At 40.0% G+C, this 18122-nt stretch overlaps 1 protein-coding gene and 2 long non-coding RNA genes across 8 annotated transcripts in view; 2 read left to right on the top strand and 1 right to left on the bottom strand.

Moving 5' to 3' along the window:
* The window catches only part of LOC111874081, a 14535-nt gene extending 8677 nt beyond the window's left edge, over positions 1–5858 (top strand). Inside the window, exons 2-3 of the long non-coding RNA XR_002844473.2 lie at positions 5421–5569; positions 5687–5858. This is a non-coding gene — a long non-coding RNA (uncharacterized LOC111874081). The remainder of the gene's footprint in view (positions 1–5420; positions 5570–5686) is intronic.
* LOC111874078 (kinetochore protein NDC80 homolog) overlaps positions 896–18122 on the bottom strand; it is a 37035-nt gene continuing 19808 nt past the window's right edge. For 4 of the 6 annotated variants that reach the window (XM_023869279.1, XM_023869280.2, XM_033755319.1 and 1 more), the window contains 7 exons: positions 16140–16254; positions 15842–16057; positions 14579–14684; positions 11311–11542; positions 6169–6317; positions 4046–4720; positions 1365–3253 (listed from right to left, as the gene is read on the bottom strand). In XM_023869279.1, the coding sequence (XP_023725047.1) occupies positions 2780–3253; positions 4046–4720; positions 6169–6317; positions 11311–11542; positions 14579–14684; positions 15842–16057; positions 16140–16254 (1967 nt within the window). In that variant the 3' untranslated portion in view covers positions 1365–2779. The other 2 variants (XM_033755320.1, XM_023869282.2) reach the window with 2 other exon arrangements.
* Positions 5915–13946, top strand: LOC111874080. Its single transcript, XR_002844472.2, has 3 exons — positions 5915–5956; positions 6192–6338; positions 13710–13946. It is a non-coding gene; the product is annotated as an uncharacterized LOC111874080 (long non-coding RNA).

Below are 18122 nucleotides of genomic sequence, written 5' to 3'. Positions count from 1 at the left end.
CTGGTATGGGGTCTAGCGTTATCGTGTTGCAAGCGAAAGGTTGTCTGCTTCTCTGGCCTGACTCGGGAAATACAGGCTTTCAGCTTAGTCAGCATCGTCTTGTAGCGTTCAGAATTGACAGACTCACCAGGCTCCACGAAATCCAAAAAAATCACACCCCGCCTATCCCAAAAGACCGTGCACATCACTTTCCCTACTGATGGCTGTGTCTTGAATTTCTTTTTTCTTGGGGAATCCGGATGTCACCACTCCATGGACTGTCTTTTGGATTCCGGCTCGTAGTGGTGACATCACATCTCATCTCCGGTGACAGTGCTGTCCAGAAACTTGTCACCTTCAGCTTCAAACTGGTGCAACAGGTCCTGACAGACTTCCATTCGATGAGTTTTGTGGTCCTGTGTAAGCATCCGCGGGAACCACCTGGAACAAACTTTGCGATAATCCAGCTTCCCCAACATCGTTTCCAATGCATTACAGCCTATATTAAGCCATGCACACAGTTCCCTGGTCGTTATCCGCCGATCTGAATGGATGAGCTGATCGAGGCGCTGTTCATTGTGAGGAGTAGTGCATGAGCAGGGACGCCCAGGGCGTGGCTTGTCGTGCTCTTCACTTTCGCCACTGTTGAAACGCACTACCCACCGCCTCACTGTGCTGACATCAACTGTATCATCTCCGTACACCTTTAGCAAGCGTCGATGGATGTCAATGGCTGCAATCTGTTCGGCAGTGAGAAATTCAATAACACATCTCTGTTTTGTACGCACTTCTATGTCAGACGCCACTTTGGTAGACTGCTCTGCTGTCGCTATCTGTCGCACGACAACCAAATTAACAGTACATTGGCGGGAAGGTTCAACCTTTACTACAACACCACCAACATCCAGCTCAGATGTTACATATTAACACAAAAAAATAGGAGGCATTATATATGGAATACACCATGTATATTCAGTGATGTAGTAACGCTTTATGAATCAGGGAGGTTAAATTGTCATTACTGCAGCATATGGGGATCAGAAAACCCTCGCTCCATTCAGGAAATCAAAAGAGATAGTGCAAAGGTGAATGTCTGGTGTGCTTTTCATATACGGAAGTTTCGGGGCCCTTTGTCTTTGCAGAACAAACAGTGACAGTAATGACCTACCTCAACATGCTACAGTTGTATCTGTTACACCAGCTGGAAAACCATCAACCAAATATGATGCTCCAGCAAGATGGTGCACCCCCACACATTGGGCCATATTGCCCAGGAATTTCTTGACATGCATTTGCCTTGGCGCTGGGTTGGGTGTGATGGAACAATTCCGTGGCCTTCACACTCACCCAGTATTAAGCTGCTTGATTTCTTCCTGTGGTGAGAAGTTAAGGACATTGTTTACAAAACCCTTGTGACCTCTCTCAATGAACTGAAGCTCAGAATTGTTGCTGCAATCGAAACCATGACACTGCAAATATTGGAGAACACTTTGAGGGAAATTGAATATCGCTTGGACATCTGATGTACATTCTGCAGTATTGATTCTACAGGTAATTAAGCTTTTCTGTTACACTTTAAGTAGTTTTATTCTGTTGCTTCTGGTTTGAAAATTACAAGCCACAGAAACCCCTACAATAATTTACATTCACCCTGAATTTTATAACAGGTGTCTCCCATATGCATTTACATTACACATGACTAAGGAAGTCATAACACTTCAGAACTCTTAGTGTAATGACTAAACTACAGAAGAAACTACGTACTGCACTGCACAAAAAACTCACAAGGTATACTTTTCAGAAAAGTTATCTATATCTCAGTAGCATCAAGAGGCATTAAAAATTAGAGATCAATGTATAATTGTACATGAGCTGAAAGCATCATGTCCTTCCTTTGAGCATAAAGTGATGGGATTGTGATATCTACAAAACTCCCAGTGGGACAGCGAATTTAAAGAACCGCTACACAGGTAAGTACAGAGTACAGAGGCCGTCAGCATGTGAGGCACTAAGAAATCGTACGCCACACTGAGGACAGCACTGAATGGTTAATAATTATAAATATGCTGACTGTGTGAAACTTGAGGTTACAGCTGCTAAATTTAACACAGATTCTGTACTATACTCCAGCTGCTATGGGAACAAGGGCACACCATGTCAGTTACTAATGCAAACTGTTACTAGATTCTATTTTTCAACATACATCACGCACGACTTCTCTTCTGTATTATTGTTACACAAGGTATGATTTATAGAGCAGATGGACTTATGCACAGAAATGGATCATTACAATTTGAAATTACTAATTTACAGTTCCTGCTACTCTCACCACATGGATTAAACCATCGAATTCTTTCCAGAACTTCTTGTTTTAATATAATATACCATTCACATGAGTTATTTTAAGTGATAAGGGATTAATAATATAAAATATATTGAACAGAAATTCACCAGTCTGTGAAATATCTACCAAGTTTCCAGAAAGAGATAACATCTTAATGTATACATCACATTGGTGAATTCAGCAGAATATCTTTATAAGAAGTAATTTGACTAAACATTCAGGTGAGTGTTCAAAAGAATTATCAAGAAGCAATGACACATTACAATATGATGTCAAAAAGTAGAACCCACAAAGGGGGAGGAGGGGACATAATGTTCAAACTTTGAAGTATGCTATCTACCAGCACAAGTTTCCTGCTGATGCCTCAGCATACTTCTATCAGATCACTGGGTGTCACATTCCAGAATATAATATTCTTCATAGTCACTGCCAAAAAACCTTTGTAACTGTATTTGCTCATTCACTGGGTTCATGTTCCAAAGTTTCTATGAGACGGCTCATTTGATCTTTCAACTTTTGAATGACATCCTCGTACATGGCATCATACTCCACAAAGAAGGTCTTGGCTCGTTCACCGGCATCCAAAATATGAGCTTCAACCAATCTAACTTTCTCTTTCCCATCTTCCCATTTCTTTTCTTCTTCTTGAATCAATGGAATCATCGTAACAAGTCTTGCACACTCTTCCTGCCCCTTCTTCAGGTTGCACTTCAGTATTTGTTCTTCCTGCTTCACTTTCTCCTTCATGTTAATCATCTCTGTCTTCAAATCCTCTACAATTCGCATATAATTCTTGTACTCTTCAGTAGCTGCAAACTTGCATTCATTCATTTCTGTGGCTGATTCTTCCTGTTCCTCTAACTGAGCTTCCATTTCATTCAACTTCGTCTTCAAGTCTGTCCTAAAGCTCTCCATCTGATTAATGATTTTCTAAGAAAGAAACAAAGCTCTTGTTAGAAGTGATCATGAACAAAATATTTCATTTCTCCCAACAGAATTGATATAATATGGAAGTAAATGTATCAGGCAACACTTCACCTGCCTTCATTGCGTACATTGGAAGTGTTCTGTATTAAACGATTTATACATTTATTCTTAATTCTGGATACCTTGTAGGGTTACATTATAACCATATGTTAAAGGACAAGCAAAGATGAACGTGGGATTATCAAGTTTCTAAACTTTGTCCATTGTCTAATACTCCAAAACATTGCATTCCCTTAGAATATTAAATGCTCGACGAAGTCCAGAAACTCTGTAATCCTGAGTATTATACACCATCGTCAGAACCATTCTGAAGTAAGACGATGATGCTATGATTCCCCAAGCAACATACTACGTAGACATTTAGGGGATGTGAAGACCAATCTTCATGCCCAATAGACATCAGCATTATATGACAAAAACCCCATGAAAAATTCTTACCATAGTCTCACTATGCTCATGCAGTCACTAGTAATCACTTGATATGAGGCTGGGTGGGACTTGAGGCTTTTCGCAGTGGTGATGAACAGATTAATCTCCAACCAGGGCTTAAATTCATTTGAATGATTTCCCAAGGTAGGGGGGGGGGAGGAAATTCTAACATAAATCATTTTATAATGGATGCTGGACAGGGAATAAGGAAAGCCATAAAGAAATCTTAGCTGGAAGATACAACATCCAAAAAATTTAAAAGAATTGAGAGCCAAATATCTGCTATGTGGCAATCTTTGCACTTACCTGCATGAAGAGATCAGCATCTCTGTGCAGAAAGGTCATCTGCATTTTGAAGCAGTCTAAACCTGAAAGAGCATTACTGTATTCCATGATGGAAGTGTTATATGCAATACACCTGCTTTTCAACTCATTTTTCACTTTTGCTATCTTCAGATCATCCGCATACATGGTCTTTGACCAGGCATCACAGCAAGCCTGGTTCATCTGTATGGTTTCCTCCAGCTGTCTGCACTCAGTTTCAATTTGTTTCTTGTCCTCAACAGTTATGCTCTGACTATCCACAATATGCAACATTCTCAAAATGTCTGCACGTACTTTCTCAGTGTGTGCTTTCAGCATGTCATTGTTAGATGACAGCTTTGCAATATTGTCCTGTAATTCGTTCCTATAAGCATCCTTTTTCTGAACACAATCCTGTTGTTTCTTTACATCATTCTGTAAACTTGCAGCTATGGTTTCTAATTCTCTCATTTCTCTTTGCGCAGCTACTTCTTCTGGATCCTCCAGTTGTCCTTTCATGTTTTCAATTTCCTTTGTAATGCATTCAAAATCTTTATCACTGATACTAAGTTTCTTCACCATCTCCTGGATTAGCTGACTGTCTTCAGTGGCCATATTTTCCTGACTTGCCCCCTTGTTAAAGAGGTCATGACACTTGATATAGTAGGAGAACATTGTCTGCAACATGTGAGACACTATATTACAGAATGTACAATTTAAAACAAACTTAAACTACAACCGAACATGCAAGCTTACAAGTGACAAATATTGTCTCATTCCATGCTTCCTTGCCAGGGTGTGCACTGCCAAATGCTGAACATACAGCAACACAAGTTCTGCTTGTGAATACATCACACTCACAACCGGTACTAGCATCAGCCTAGAAACCAGGGGGACAGAGACTCAAGTGTCACAAGGGAAGTGGAGAGAGTCCATTACACAAACTGAAACATCTTCAGATTTCATGTCTATACTGTAATATGTCAATGTCATTTTGTCTGCATTTTAAATAGTACACCCTGTACAAGGAACACACTCACCTTGTCAAATTTGCAGGGGTGAAAACAGTTAGCAATTCATAATATTCCTGTTTAAATTTTGAAGACAAATATTTATTACTACTGCCCATCTACACTGAAGCAACTACAATTTACTCTGAAACAAAATACGAAAAACTTCAAACTGATCTTTGCTAAGTATAAGGTAATGTTATCCCTGTAACAAGCTGTGGAGGCCCATAGGGTTGTGAAACGTTGAGGCTCCCACATTATCTAGACAATCAGCTCATAGATGGTGGTGAGGTTGTCAGCCTTATGCTCTGGCCACCCTTTACCACCAAGAATATTCCAAGAATATCACTGATACTCATTTCTGTTAGATGCTGAGTCAACCTCCCGGTCACAGTGCAGCTGGAAGGATTAGGTTAATTGAAAAATTAAATGAACTCATTAGGAATAAAATTTGCAACCTACTGGCTTGTAGCACAGTGCCTCAACCAACTACACTACCTCATGCCCCAATGCTAAGGTAGGTATTTAAATAATTAATATTCAAGCTTTTTGTGGAAGGAACTGCCAATTACATATTAAATTTAATTTTTAATGGATTTCAAAGAGACCTAATCATTTTCTTGCTCTGTTTCAGACAGGTTTCCATTTAACAGTTACTTCTTGGGAGGGGCCTTCATCTTCAGGGTTCCGGAAAGATCACAGAGTAGAGTCAAAACTAAGAGAGATACCTGGTCTTCCAGGCTGGGGGTTGGGCATGAGGCTCACAACCTCATCCCGTAAAAAGAATTTTGTTCAGAAACCTAACAACCAGCCTCATCATCATGCATGGGTCCATTCCTATGGCAGCATGCATTGGTTGTAGAGGAGGCCAAGGCTCACCCAGGGCTGTAGCACCAAGCGGTAGGTAGGTAGGATAATACTCTTCAGTCACAGCTGCGAGACCTTCAGATCTAATGAGTACAACCTTTAGTTTCTTAATATGTACTTATTTCATATAAAACATCNCAAACATCCATGCCTCGAGTGGGATTCGAACCCAAGACTCTAGTGTTTGAGCGGGTGAAGGCAGTTCATTATATATATATATATATATATATATATATAAAAAACAAGCACCTGTGCATCAAGAATGTTTTCAGGTATGTCTTCACCATCTTCAGGAGCGAACATTATTGTTCTGAGCTTCTCGTAGCTGCAACTTCCAACCAAATCTACCAGCCAGGAGAGAAAACCAATGACATTTGGCCATGAGTGAGATGAGTTTGCTAGAAACAATGAAAACTGCTGTAAGTAATCAAAAACAAAGATGCGTGATGTGTTTCTCTGCTCATAAATTGATAGACAATGCACATAAGAGGGAATATCAATGGAAGAACAGGCTTGAAACCTTAACCTCTACCAAAGATAAAACACTGGGTATGTGAAGAACACTATTTCCCCTTCACCACTGAGGGTGAAACCCCTTGTTAAATTGTACATCTTCTCTACTGACCATCATTCTTGTGATCATTCAATCACTGCAGTGGCAGAATAAAATCTACACTTAGGATACCTCACCTCAAACAAATTTTACAGCAAGGCCTACCAGCCAGAAGGTCGAACAGACCAGACTTGGTGGCACTAAAAACCAACTAAGATCAAATATATTCCATAAGAGTAACTGGAGGCTTGGTACATGTTACAATTAAGATTCACTAACTAAATAAGGAACTGCATGGAGCTTTTCTTAAAAATCTGTCCATCATTCAGCTACTCAAGAATTTCCCAACATTTACAAAACCCAAAGGTCAATTACCATGTTCCTGAGCCAGATTAATCCAGTCAATACCACCCGATCCTATTTCCTTCAGATTCATCTTAATATTATTCTCCCACTGATATATTAACACATTGCGGACCGGAGACGGGCCATATGGCCCTCTACGTTTCCAAGCGTTGCGGACCGGTTGGGCCATATGGCCCTCTACGGTCACGTTATGTTGCAAAACGCTATATATCGCTGCGTGGCTTCGTTGAATCGTAACTACTGCATAGATGACCTCGGGAATGATTGCTGCCTTATCTAGTAACTCGACCAGAGTCATTTCCTGTCACAACCTAAACAAAATTGGCTTTGTTCTAATCCAAGCTTGCACGTATGAACCACGCAGCTACCAGTTCAACATGGCTCAGAGACGAAAGCAGTTGCAATCTCTCAGAAGACAGAAAATATTAGATATGTTCTCCGATGAGCTATCAGATTTGCCAACTGCTTCGTCTTCTGATAGCGAGGCCATTATCAGTGACAGTAACAGTGACGGGGGCCACAGGGCTGCCCAAAATGTGTCAAGTGAAAGTGAGAGCTCCGTTGAAAGTGCGAGTGTCGGGACAGCTACATGGGATAAAGTGGACAAAACCCCCACTTTGGGAAAGTTTACTGGTGATCCGGGGGTGAAGCAGATGCCATCGGACCCAACGGACGTGTCTGAAGTTGCGTCACTGTTTTTTGGAGATAGTTTCTTTGACCTGTTGTGTCAGGAAACTAACAGATACTATCTCCAACACCATGAGGCGTACGACAAAACCAATAAGGTTTTGAAGTGGGTGGATGTCGCTTCAACAGAAATGAAAAAATTTGGGGGTATAATCATTCTAATGGGGCTTACGAAGAGAAAAAGTTTGAAGGATTATTGGTCAAGACCCATTTTTAGAAATTGCAATTTTCGGCAAACTCATGAGTCGTAAGAGATTTGAACAGATATGGTGGTGTTTGCATTTCAATTCATTTACGGTTTTCAAAAAGGTGAACAGAAATTCTGCTTTGAAATACAAAGCATTTCTGTTGAAACTGGCAAAAGTTTGGGCTACTGACATCACGGTGGTGGCAGTACCTGTGTCAGACACAGACGTAGTGCAGCCGGGGCCATCTGTTCGCACCCGCCGGAGGCCTCAAGTAGACCCCCCTGGTCGATTCTCGGGTGATATGTGGAAACATATTCTCGTGAAAATTGTGAAGAGTGAATATTGCAAGAAGAAACACCCTCCTAGGCAGTGCCGTGTGTGCGCAAAGCACAAGAAGAAGAGTAGAACTGCCTACATGTGCAACTTCTGTGTAATGCCTCTTCACAAAGGGGAATGTTTCCAGAGATATCACACACGCAAGCACTTCTAGGAGCTCTGGTAAGTGTTCTCCAAAAATTTCAGTTCATAAAATTAATTAGGAGATTTTATATTAATTTTTAAAGTGAACGGTGTACAAGTTAGGGTAGTAGGTTTAAAAACGCCGGTCCCCAGGGTGATTTAAATGTTTAAACCACCGGTCCGCAATGTGTTAAAAATTACAACAAAATAAATCTGAACAGAAATCAATTTCAGACAAAATGGATGGGAGGATTTTACTACACGTGGAAAGGTGTATTATTATAAGGCATTTGAGTCATGTTGTGTTGGATATATATTTATGGGTAGGTACATCAACATAACACATAATACACTCGAAACGAGGCCAGCACAAAAAATCTGACAATATAAATATTGACCAATGAATAGATTTAGTATGAAGTTAACATAGGGTGTACAAAATGCTTGTAGATGACCTTTATAACCAACACATAGAAAGTAAACAAAGTAAAAGTTGTCCCTGTGCTTAACTAATTAAGCACACCATGAAAATATTTGGTGGGGTGGATGTATAGATCCACATTTTCTTGACCTCAGCACTAGCTGGAGGTGAGCAGTCAATTTCACGCCCCGGCCACTTTACTCCTAGGGAAGAGCTCCCAGGCAAAAACATGTAGCTGATTAAAAAATATGCGATGTCACATGTTGTGTTGTGTTGATGAACCTACCTGTAATTGCATGTTGTTATGTTTAACTATAGTGCCAGATTCACTTGCTTCTGTGCATTCATATAAGAGCATTAAAATAAAACTAAATGTAATTTATCGTTTCCAGAACTTTGTATCATATTCCAATTGTTGCTCTGGGCTGTGACACCGTGCAGTCTTGTGGAAGGACAGGATATTTCAGAGGAACATGCTGTCTACAGCTGAGGGTTCCGTAGTCTTTTATCTACCAACAAGACTGCAGAGTATCACCATCCAGAAACCACAGCCTGATTACTCATAATTACTGCCATAAGCTCAAAAAACTTACACGCGGGATACACCACATACTCTCTAGAGTATGGGGCACTTGTATTTTATGTGAAGAGGCATTCTTGAAGACCTCACATAATTCAAGACAACTTTTGTCATAGGAATAACACATACATGATTCTTCCTGATTTCTTCTGGGAGTTACCTCATTTCAGACTATGCGCATAAAGTGAGAATTTGTTAATATTTTCTATGTCGCACCAGTGAGCCAGAATAGCATATTCAGTATAGTGACTAGCTAAGGGCTGGACAACCAAGTGGCCGAAGTTCGAGTCCCAGTAGGGTCAAGAATTTTATCTTCTCCATGTTATCCAGAACGCCTCTGTGGTTCCCCCAACCTATCCAATGTGTACTGGGGGCTCGTTTCCCAGGGATAAACCAGCCGGGGCGTGAAGATGGCCACACATCTCCAACTAGTGCCACGGTCAAGAAAATATGGATCTATACACTCACTCCCCCATACACTTTCATGGTGTAGTGCTTAAGTAGTTAAGCACAGGGACGACTTTACCTTTTATCTTTACCATTTCAAATTCGCATAAAGTGCAACCGCACTGTAGTTCATTTGACTTTTCCTTGTTTTTGGATTATTCAGTTCTAAATTTTTCTACAACGTTTCTATTTTATACAGCATACATATAAAGCTTCAGCTGTTTTAAAACTTCTCAAAATATCTAGATGGAAGGAGAAGAATGACCGGAACAGTCCAACACATACAGAAACATCTGCATTATTGCTCATGCTAATACACTGCATCATGATTAGTTCATGGTACTGAAACCATTTAGTATTCTGCAGTTCAAGGTTTCCTCTCTATTTTAACCTTCCAGTGCCGGGCGACGTACATAGCACGTCGGCATTTAAATGCCACATCTCGCCGGGAGACGCTGTCATGCGTCTTGTGCTGCTTTTCATGTAAAGTAATACTTTTGCTATAAATTGAAAGAGGAAATTTCTGTCTATCATTTCGTACATTCGTTATCCCACTTTGAACTTCCCGGGGTATTTTTTTTTTACATTAGAAGTCTCTGAAGAAGTTCCGTAGCTTGCCGTCTAGGTTGCAGTATTGCCATACAAATCTGTCTCCATCTCTTGGAGAGTTAGGAACTAAATATGCTAGGTTTATAGTCTGTGACCTCCTTGCGTGTTGGTTGAAGGAAAGTCTGTGATCTCTCTGCGTGTTGGTCGATAAAAAAATCGATTTCCATTCACCAGTGACAAGTGCTGCTTCTTGAACGGAATGAGAAACCACGTGTAGAAAACCTAACAAGAAAGATACGTGACACTGACCTCTGTTATGACAGCAGTTAGATATGATAAACAAATGCCTTGTTTGCATTCCTTGAGGTTCTGTTTGTTCCACATAGCTAATGCAGCTTGCATGTAGCAGCCATAGCTGGGACAAGCAAGAGACGTTCAGCTGTGTTGAGCGACGAGGACTTACAGTATTTGCTTGAAAGTGATTCCGAACAAAGTCTGTCAGATACGGATTTTCACACTGAAAGCAAGTTAGATGATCGTGCCTTGATTGAAGCTGTTGGAAATGAGGGCAGCATTGAGTGTTTCCGCGACTACCACACATAGCTGAATTTTTAAGGTAATTAATAATTTTTATACGCTTAGTGGCCCAAAAATAATTTTAAAGTAGTGTGGGTCAATACTTTAATTCCATATACTTCTCTTGACGTTGTGTGAAAATCTGAAAAACAGAACTCCAGTTTTTCCCCGTTTATTAAGCTTTAAGTTAAGTGCTGCATTCTCCGATTAAATTATTTAAATAGCCCCCGGCACTGGAGTGCAAAAACGATTTAAATGCCCCCGGGACTGAAGGGTTAATTCAATTTCAATGATCCCAAGCCAACAATCTCTGGGTTATATTTCCCCAATTTAGAAATCCTCAGATGAGTACTCAAAGCAACTGTACCCAAAAGAAATCTTAAATGGGACCTCACTATCCATGTTCTCCTACGATACATGCCTTCTCTTTGTGCAAAGGAAGCAAAGAATGTAAATTAGAAAAATGGTTGTGGCAATTAGTTTCAGCTGGATCATATCAGGTTCCAGGGATGACAACTTGTTATACTGTGACCCTGAATTACCATTAAAGTTGTAAGAAACAAACCTGTAATTAGCCAGGATTTCTTGACACTGCCTGGATATCCAAGCCTCTTAGCCAGGTGGGGTATTTCATCTGCATAGTTACTCATATTTATAATATTCTTTCTGAAGAAATGTAACAGCAAATGAGACACCATCTCCACAAACAATTTTAGTGTTAGGGAACGTGTATTTAAGGCTTTTAAAATGCTCAGCCTCAACTCCATGTTAGGCACCTGATGGAAGTAACTCTGGATCTGTAAGATCAATCACAAAACATAAATGACATTGCTACACCAGGCAGAAGATTCACAGTGGACTTTAAACCAACCAACTGAAGTAAAGTGAGGTCACGACGTGTAATACCCCATTCCGATTTTTCTATTTTCCTCCTCCTTCTCCCCCTTTGGAGCATAGGACTAATTTCTCAGTTTCATGATCATTTTTACAGACAGTAGGAGTCCTTGAATAGGTGATCATCTCATCGCAAGGCCTCTACCTAAACGCAGGACAACACAAATATAGAATAAATGCATACACACACCAAACATCCGTGCCTTGTGTGGGATTCGAACCGATGATCCCGACTTTCAAGCAAGCGAAGACAGTGCATGCCTTAGAACGAACGATCTGCTACCATGACTGGCCACATTATGATCACAAATAAAAGTTAATAATGAGTGGATTAAGTTAAAAGAAGGAGAAGCTCATTGCCACTGCTATTCAACTTTGCTTTAGAATACGCCATTAGGAAGGTCCAGGAAAATCAGGTGGGACTGAAATAAAATAGGGCACATCAGCTGTTGGTCTATCCTGATGATCTGAATCTACTAGGTGATATTATAGATACCATAAAGAGAAACACACAAACTTTGATTTACGCTAATAGGTAACTGGTCTAGTAGTAAACACAGAGAAAACTAAGTATATGTTGGTATCTTGTCCCCAAAATGCATGGCAATTATCAGGATATAAAGATAGGAAACAGACATTTTGAAAATGTGGCACAGTTCAGATATTTGGGAATGACTATAACAGATCAAAACCTGATTCAGGAGGAAATTAAGAGGAGACTGAACTTGGGTAATGCTTGCTACCATTCAGTCCAGAACGTTTTGTCTTCCTGTCTGCTGTCTAAAAACATAAAAATTAGAATATACAAAACTGTAATTTTGCCTGTGGTTCTGTATGGGTGTGAAACTCAGTTTCTGACATTAAGGGAGGAACATAGACTGAGGGTGTTTGAGAGCAGGGTGTTGAGTAGAAAATTTGGACCGAAGAGATGAAGTGACACATAGTTGGAGAAAACTGCATGAGGAGCTTCATAACTTGTACGCTTCTCCAGGTATAATTAGAATGATCAAGTCATGGGGGGGGTGAGATGAGCAGGGCATGTAGCATGGTTGGGGAAAAGAGAGATTCATATAGGATACTAGTGAGAAAGCCAGAAGGAAAGAGACAACTGGGACTACCAAGATGTAGGTGGGCAAACAATATTAAAATGGATCTTAGAGAAACAGGATAGGATGGTATGGATTTGATTGATCTGATTCAGGATAGGGACTGCTGGAGGGCTCTTATGAACATGGTAATGAACCTTTGGGTTCCATAAAATGCTGAGAAGTTCTTGAGTAGCTGCACAATTGGCACCTTCTCAAGAAGCTTTCCATCATCCTCAAAAACTTGAATGCCCTTCAATAAAGATTTATGACACAGTTATCAACTACACAGATCACTCAAAATTTCTGGGAGTCTGGCTAGATAAGCATCTAAGATGGGCTATGCATATGCAAAAGCTAGCGAACAACTTATGTAAAGTATGTTTTGGCCTAAGGGTAGTTAGAAGAGTAAGTGGATTGGAGACTGTCTGCACGTTATATTATGCTCATTTCCAATCTTTGTTATCATACGGACTGATATTTTGGGGCAGATTGGTAAATGAAAATTGATCTTTAAATTACAGAAGAGAGCTATAAGAGCTATGACCCAGATCCCAAAAACGACTAGTTGTAAACAAATTTTCAAATCATTACATATATTACCTCTACCATATTTGTACATATATGAAACTCTAATATAGATAAAATCCAATTTGAATGATTTCACAACCAACTCAGGATTACACTCATACAACACAAGGAAAAAAGATGACCTGCACATCGTCCCATGTAATACAAGTCTATGCAAGAACAACTTTAACAATGTAGGACTTTGACTGCTAACTCATCGGCCACGATATAGTAAAGAAATACCGGTACTATATAAGTTCAAAAAAGCTTTGAAAACTTACCTACTCAATCATTGTTTTTATAAAGTGGATGGTTTCTCTCGTGTGAGACAAACACTAATCAATTATAATCACATAATTCATGAATAATCGGTTTTGGGAATCCCTACTGCACAGTTTTCCTTTCTTTCTTCCAGCAACCAAGATAACACAGTCGGAGATGTACCTGAATGGGCTATTCTGGAGAGATTGCAAATGCCAAGAAGCTGCACCAGGAAGGGATAACAGATGTAATGAGATGGTGCAGTGTAGAGTCTACAGTGAAACATTATACCAATGCTAACACCAAATTCACTAATATTATCTCAAAGGCCGCGCCATAATTTAAGCAGTTAGTCGCTGGCTTCCCACCGCTGTGGTCTAGACAAGTGGAATTTGTGATGGACAAAGTGGCACTGGGGCAGGTTTTCCCCAAGTACTTCGGTTTCCCCTGCCAATCCTGCCAATCACCAGTTCAGGTACAATAGGACATATGAAAGCCGACGTGCCGAGGGGACCTAATAGGGATTCCACCTCACACTATATGTAATCTTAACTATTGTAATCTACTGTAATCTACTGCAAACAATTTCAAGTATTGTAACTTTATTCTCTTATTGTAATCAGCCAATGTAGAGTAACTGACTTGTCCTATATCATGTAACAATGATCTATAGAGACGAAATAAATAAATAAAGGACTCAGCTCCATGAGTGAGTGAGTGAGTGGATTAAGTCTCTGTTACAGTGTATTTTCCTTGAAGTCAGCAGGTATCCAAGTGTTCAAAAAATTAAGTTAATGAAAAACCCACAGATTCATCATTTACACCAGGCAGGCCCACCAGTGTATGACTGCAGCCCAATAGACTGATGTTCACATACACCAACCAATTACCTAAGGATACATGTTATTAGAATAAACAGCTGTAACCTTTTGAAGCATAAATTAATTGCTGTAAAAGTTCTGAAGAAACGCTGTGTCCATTTGTATAAAAGAATGGCAAAAGAATAAAAAATGAAAAATGTACCTTCTGCAGTGCTGCATTTTGGAACTGTTTGTCAGATAAGGGCCTTCGGTCTTTTAATACTGGCTTGGAAGATTGTCCACAGACACCTGAACCAAATGTGGAACTTCTGAGGGAGAAAGAGAATAACATTAAAATTCCTCTGTAATATTGGCTGTATTAGATTGTGTCCTTGAACTCAGTACAGCTGATAAAAAGTTGAAAGAACTGCAGCAGTTCTTCATATTGTACAAATATTAGGTGGACACTGTCCACTGTCCAGGGTGTATTACATATAAGCGGTGTTTAAGGAACTGGATCCATTTCTGACATAAGGGGGAAAAACCCCATTTAGTTATCTTGGTTATACCAAAATAATGAATATTCTTGACATCCTTACCATTACCTGAGAGTTATAAGATTTTGTCATACTTATATAACCTCTCAAGGGGTACTGTAATTGGTTGAGGCACTATGCTACAAGCCAGAAGGCCGTGGGTTCAATTCCCGATGGGGGTCATTAAATTTTTCAATTGACATTACCCTCCTAGCCCCACTATGGTCCTGGAGTCGACTCAGCTTCTAACAGAAATGAGTACCAGGAATCTTCCTGGGGGTAAAGGGCGGCAAGAACGTAAGGCTAACAACCTCACCACCAACTGTGAGCTGATTGTCAAGAAAATATGAGAGCCTTGACATCTCACAACTATATGGGCCTCCACAGCCTGTTACAGGGATAGCTTTACCTCTGTCTTATATAACCTCCCTTATCTGCAAACAAATGTTTCTTAAGAGCAATCTTTTACAGCCAGAAATCTCAATCACAAGTTGCTGTGCACCCATAAATCTTGGCCATGTTCTACCTACAATTCTCTGCATGCCCACAAGTTCCAATCACATCCATCCACAATCTGTGTGCTCCCACGTTTCCCCCACACTGCATGCACACATGCACAAGAATAAACAGGTTGATTTGTATCACACTTGCTTGAAACACATAGTGCATAAATATCTAAAGTCAAACCAACTCATATATATGTACACTAAATTACAGGCTAGTTCTAAATGCTGTGATTAGAATACATGCAACTTTCTGGTGATATGCACATGTCATCTCTTGCAGAAAGACATACCTTCACACCTGATCTAATGATTCTTGAATTCTCCCTTACCACTAGGAGAGAGTGCTTGATTCAATGGTGGTTGCTTTCATAGGCAGTGAATGTGTTAAAATTCTCAGTGCATTCTATGCAGTCCTAATATGAAGCTATAAAGCTGGATGCCTACCTAGATGACTGAGCAGTTCCAGGAATACCGCCAAACAAGTACATTGGAGTCATGGGGGTTCCTATTCCTAAGTATTGCAGATTTGTATTACTCCGGCTACGCTTCAAGGAAGTTGCAGATGAGGCATGTTTGACAGCATCCTTGCCTGGAGAGGATGATCGTGTTCTGTTCCTTGATGATCTTGGTATAAGTGATTTCTTTACAGAACTTCGACCTCTGAAATAAAGGAAGGTAGGCCATATATGGAAATTCTTTTCACTCATCTGTGTAATAACAATATTTAAGAGATTCAGCTTACCGTTGAGTGTTGCCTCCTTCAGGAATTTCCATGTTTCCTAAAGATGACAGTCGAATAGGAAGAACAGATGTCTTGCGTTTCCCAAGAGACGACTTTCCCATCCTGACGAGTTTATCTGTAATGAAACAACATTATACTACAACCTGTATTCAACACTATTATCAGCACCAGCACCACCTAACGTTTCCTCCCAGCCAAGAGGTCTTATGATAAAAACTTCCCCATTTCTTTCTTGATGTCAAAGTGTACCTGTACCATGCTGTGGAGACCTGTGGCCAAAACATGTTTCAGCAAGGAATGAATGCATAAGTTTAATGACATTTTAAAGTATTTAACAAGCACTTTTAGTGTACTGTCTTCTTCGACGCCAAGGGTGTGGTCCACAAAGAATTCATACCCCAAGGGCAGACAGTCAATGCTACCTACTACGTGGAAGTGCTCAACAGATTAAGAAACAGGGTCGTCCGCACTCGAAACGAGATCACCACTACCTGGCAGCTGCAACAGGACAACACTACCAGCCACACCGCTCTGCGCGTCCAGGAGTTTTTGGCCAAGCACAGCTTGGCAACGTTGCCCCAGCCCTGCTACAGTCCTGACCTGGCTCCAGCGGACTTCTTTTTGTTCCCGAGGATCAAGACCGCCCTGAAAGAAACCCATTTTGGAACCACTGAAGTGATCAAAACCGCGGTGACAAAGGCTCTAAACGAGGTCTCTGTTGACGCCTTCCAGGATGCATACTGTGCATGGAAAAGTCACTGGCAAAAGTGTGTGGATGCCCAAGGGGAGTACTTTGAAGAAATTTAAACGTTTGTAACGGGATCTTGAATAAAGTTCTTTTTACGGACTTAATCGCATTACTTTCCGGACAAACCTTGTATACCTTTTGTGTCTTTTACATAAGGTTAATGTTGCATTATAGACGGTATACTTAAGATCTAAAAATGCCACAATGCAACAGGATGCTGAAATATAACATCCACTTTATAGTTTAACACTACATGTTTCGACCAATGTGAACATTAGGTGCATCAAATGAATTTGAAAATAAGATATGCAACATAATAACAACAGGTAGAGACACAACTCACCAGCTTAAACACACATGTGCATTAAGGGGGGCTATATATTAACAACCTAAGCAATGATACAGAAAACAGAAGCTTCCTCATCCGTAATTTTAACACCTGATGATCACCATATTGGTCGAAACATGTGGTATAACATTTTAAAGTGAATATCCTTAATAAGTTTTATAGAACACTAATGTTGCATGTGAGACTGTGGAAATGAATGATACTAAGTGGAAAGTGCAACCGGATGCTACAATATAATATTACTAGTATCAGATATTAATTACATGGAGCATTAAATTTGTTACCAAAATTTATACCATTGAAGACTGGACCAAATTTCTATGTTGATGGTTTTCAGTCTGATCAGTTGTCCCTCTCTTTATTATCCTATGTTTACATTTGGGAAAATTATGGATTTTTTATTGATCCATGAAACTATTTCAATATCACTCACTACAGGCTGAATATAAAAGAATCGTGCCTGCTTAGATCCATAAAAATACTATTAGTTTACTTCTTTCAGTTATTCTGCATCACAGCTAAAAAACTTTCAGGTAGCATACAACTGAAGGCTTTTAACAGCAATGTTCCCTGTAACTAATGGAACTTTTCACTAGATAATAAACATTAAGATCTCAATATACAACCAATTAAGTGCCCAAGTTATTTGGTTAAGAACTCCTGATGAACTTGTACGCCACTAATGGGATGAGCTCAGAACTATTTCATATCAATTGGCTGGCACAACATCAAAAAATTTGTGCAAGATTTCATGTTCACATGGCAGTAAATATGAAGATCAGTCTTATGGAGCATAACATTCTGTGGTTTTGCAATAGATACAAACTTTTTTTTTTTGGAGGGGGGCCCTGCTGCCTACATATTCTGTCCTCTAAAACATTGGTAC

The sequence above is a fragment of the Cryptotermes secundus genome, unplaced genomic scaffold, assembly GCF_002891405.2.
Source record: "Cryptotermes secundus unplaced genomic scaffold, Csec_1.0 scaffold2039, whole genome shotgun sequence".
Taxonomy (NCBI): domain Eukaryota; kingdom Metazoa; phylum Arthropoda; class Insecta; order Blattodea; family Kalotermitidae; genus Cryptotermes; species Cryptotermes secundus.
This window is presented reverse-complemented; position numbering and strand designations above follow the sequence as displayed.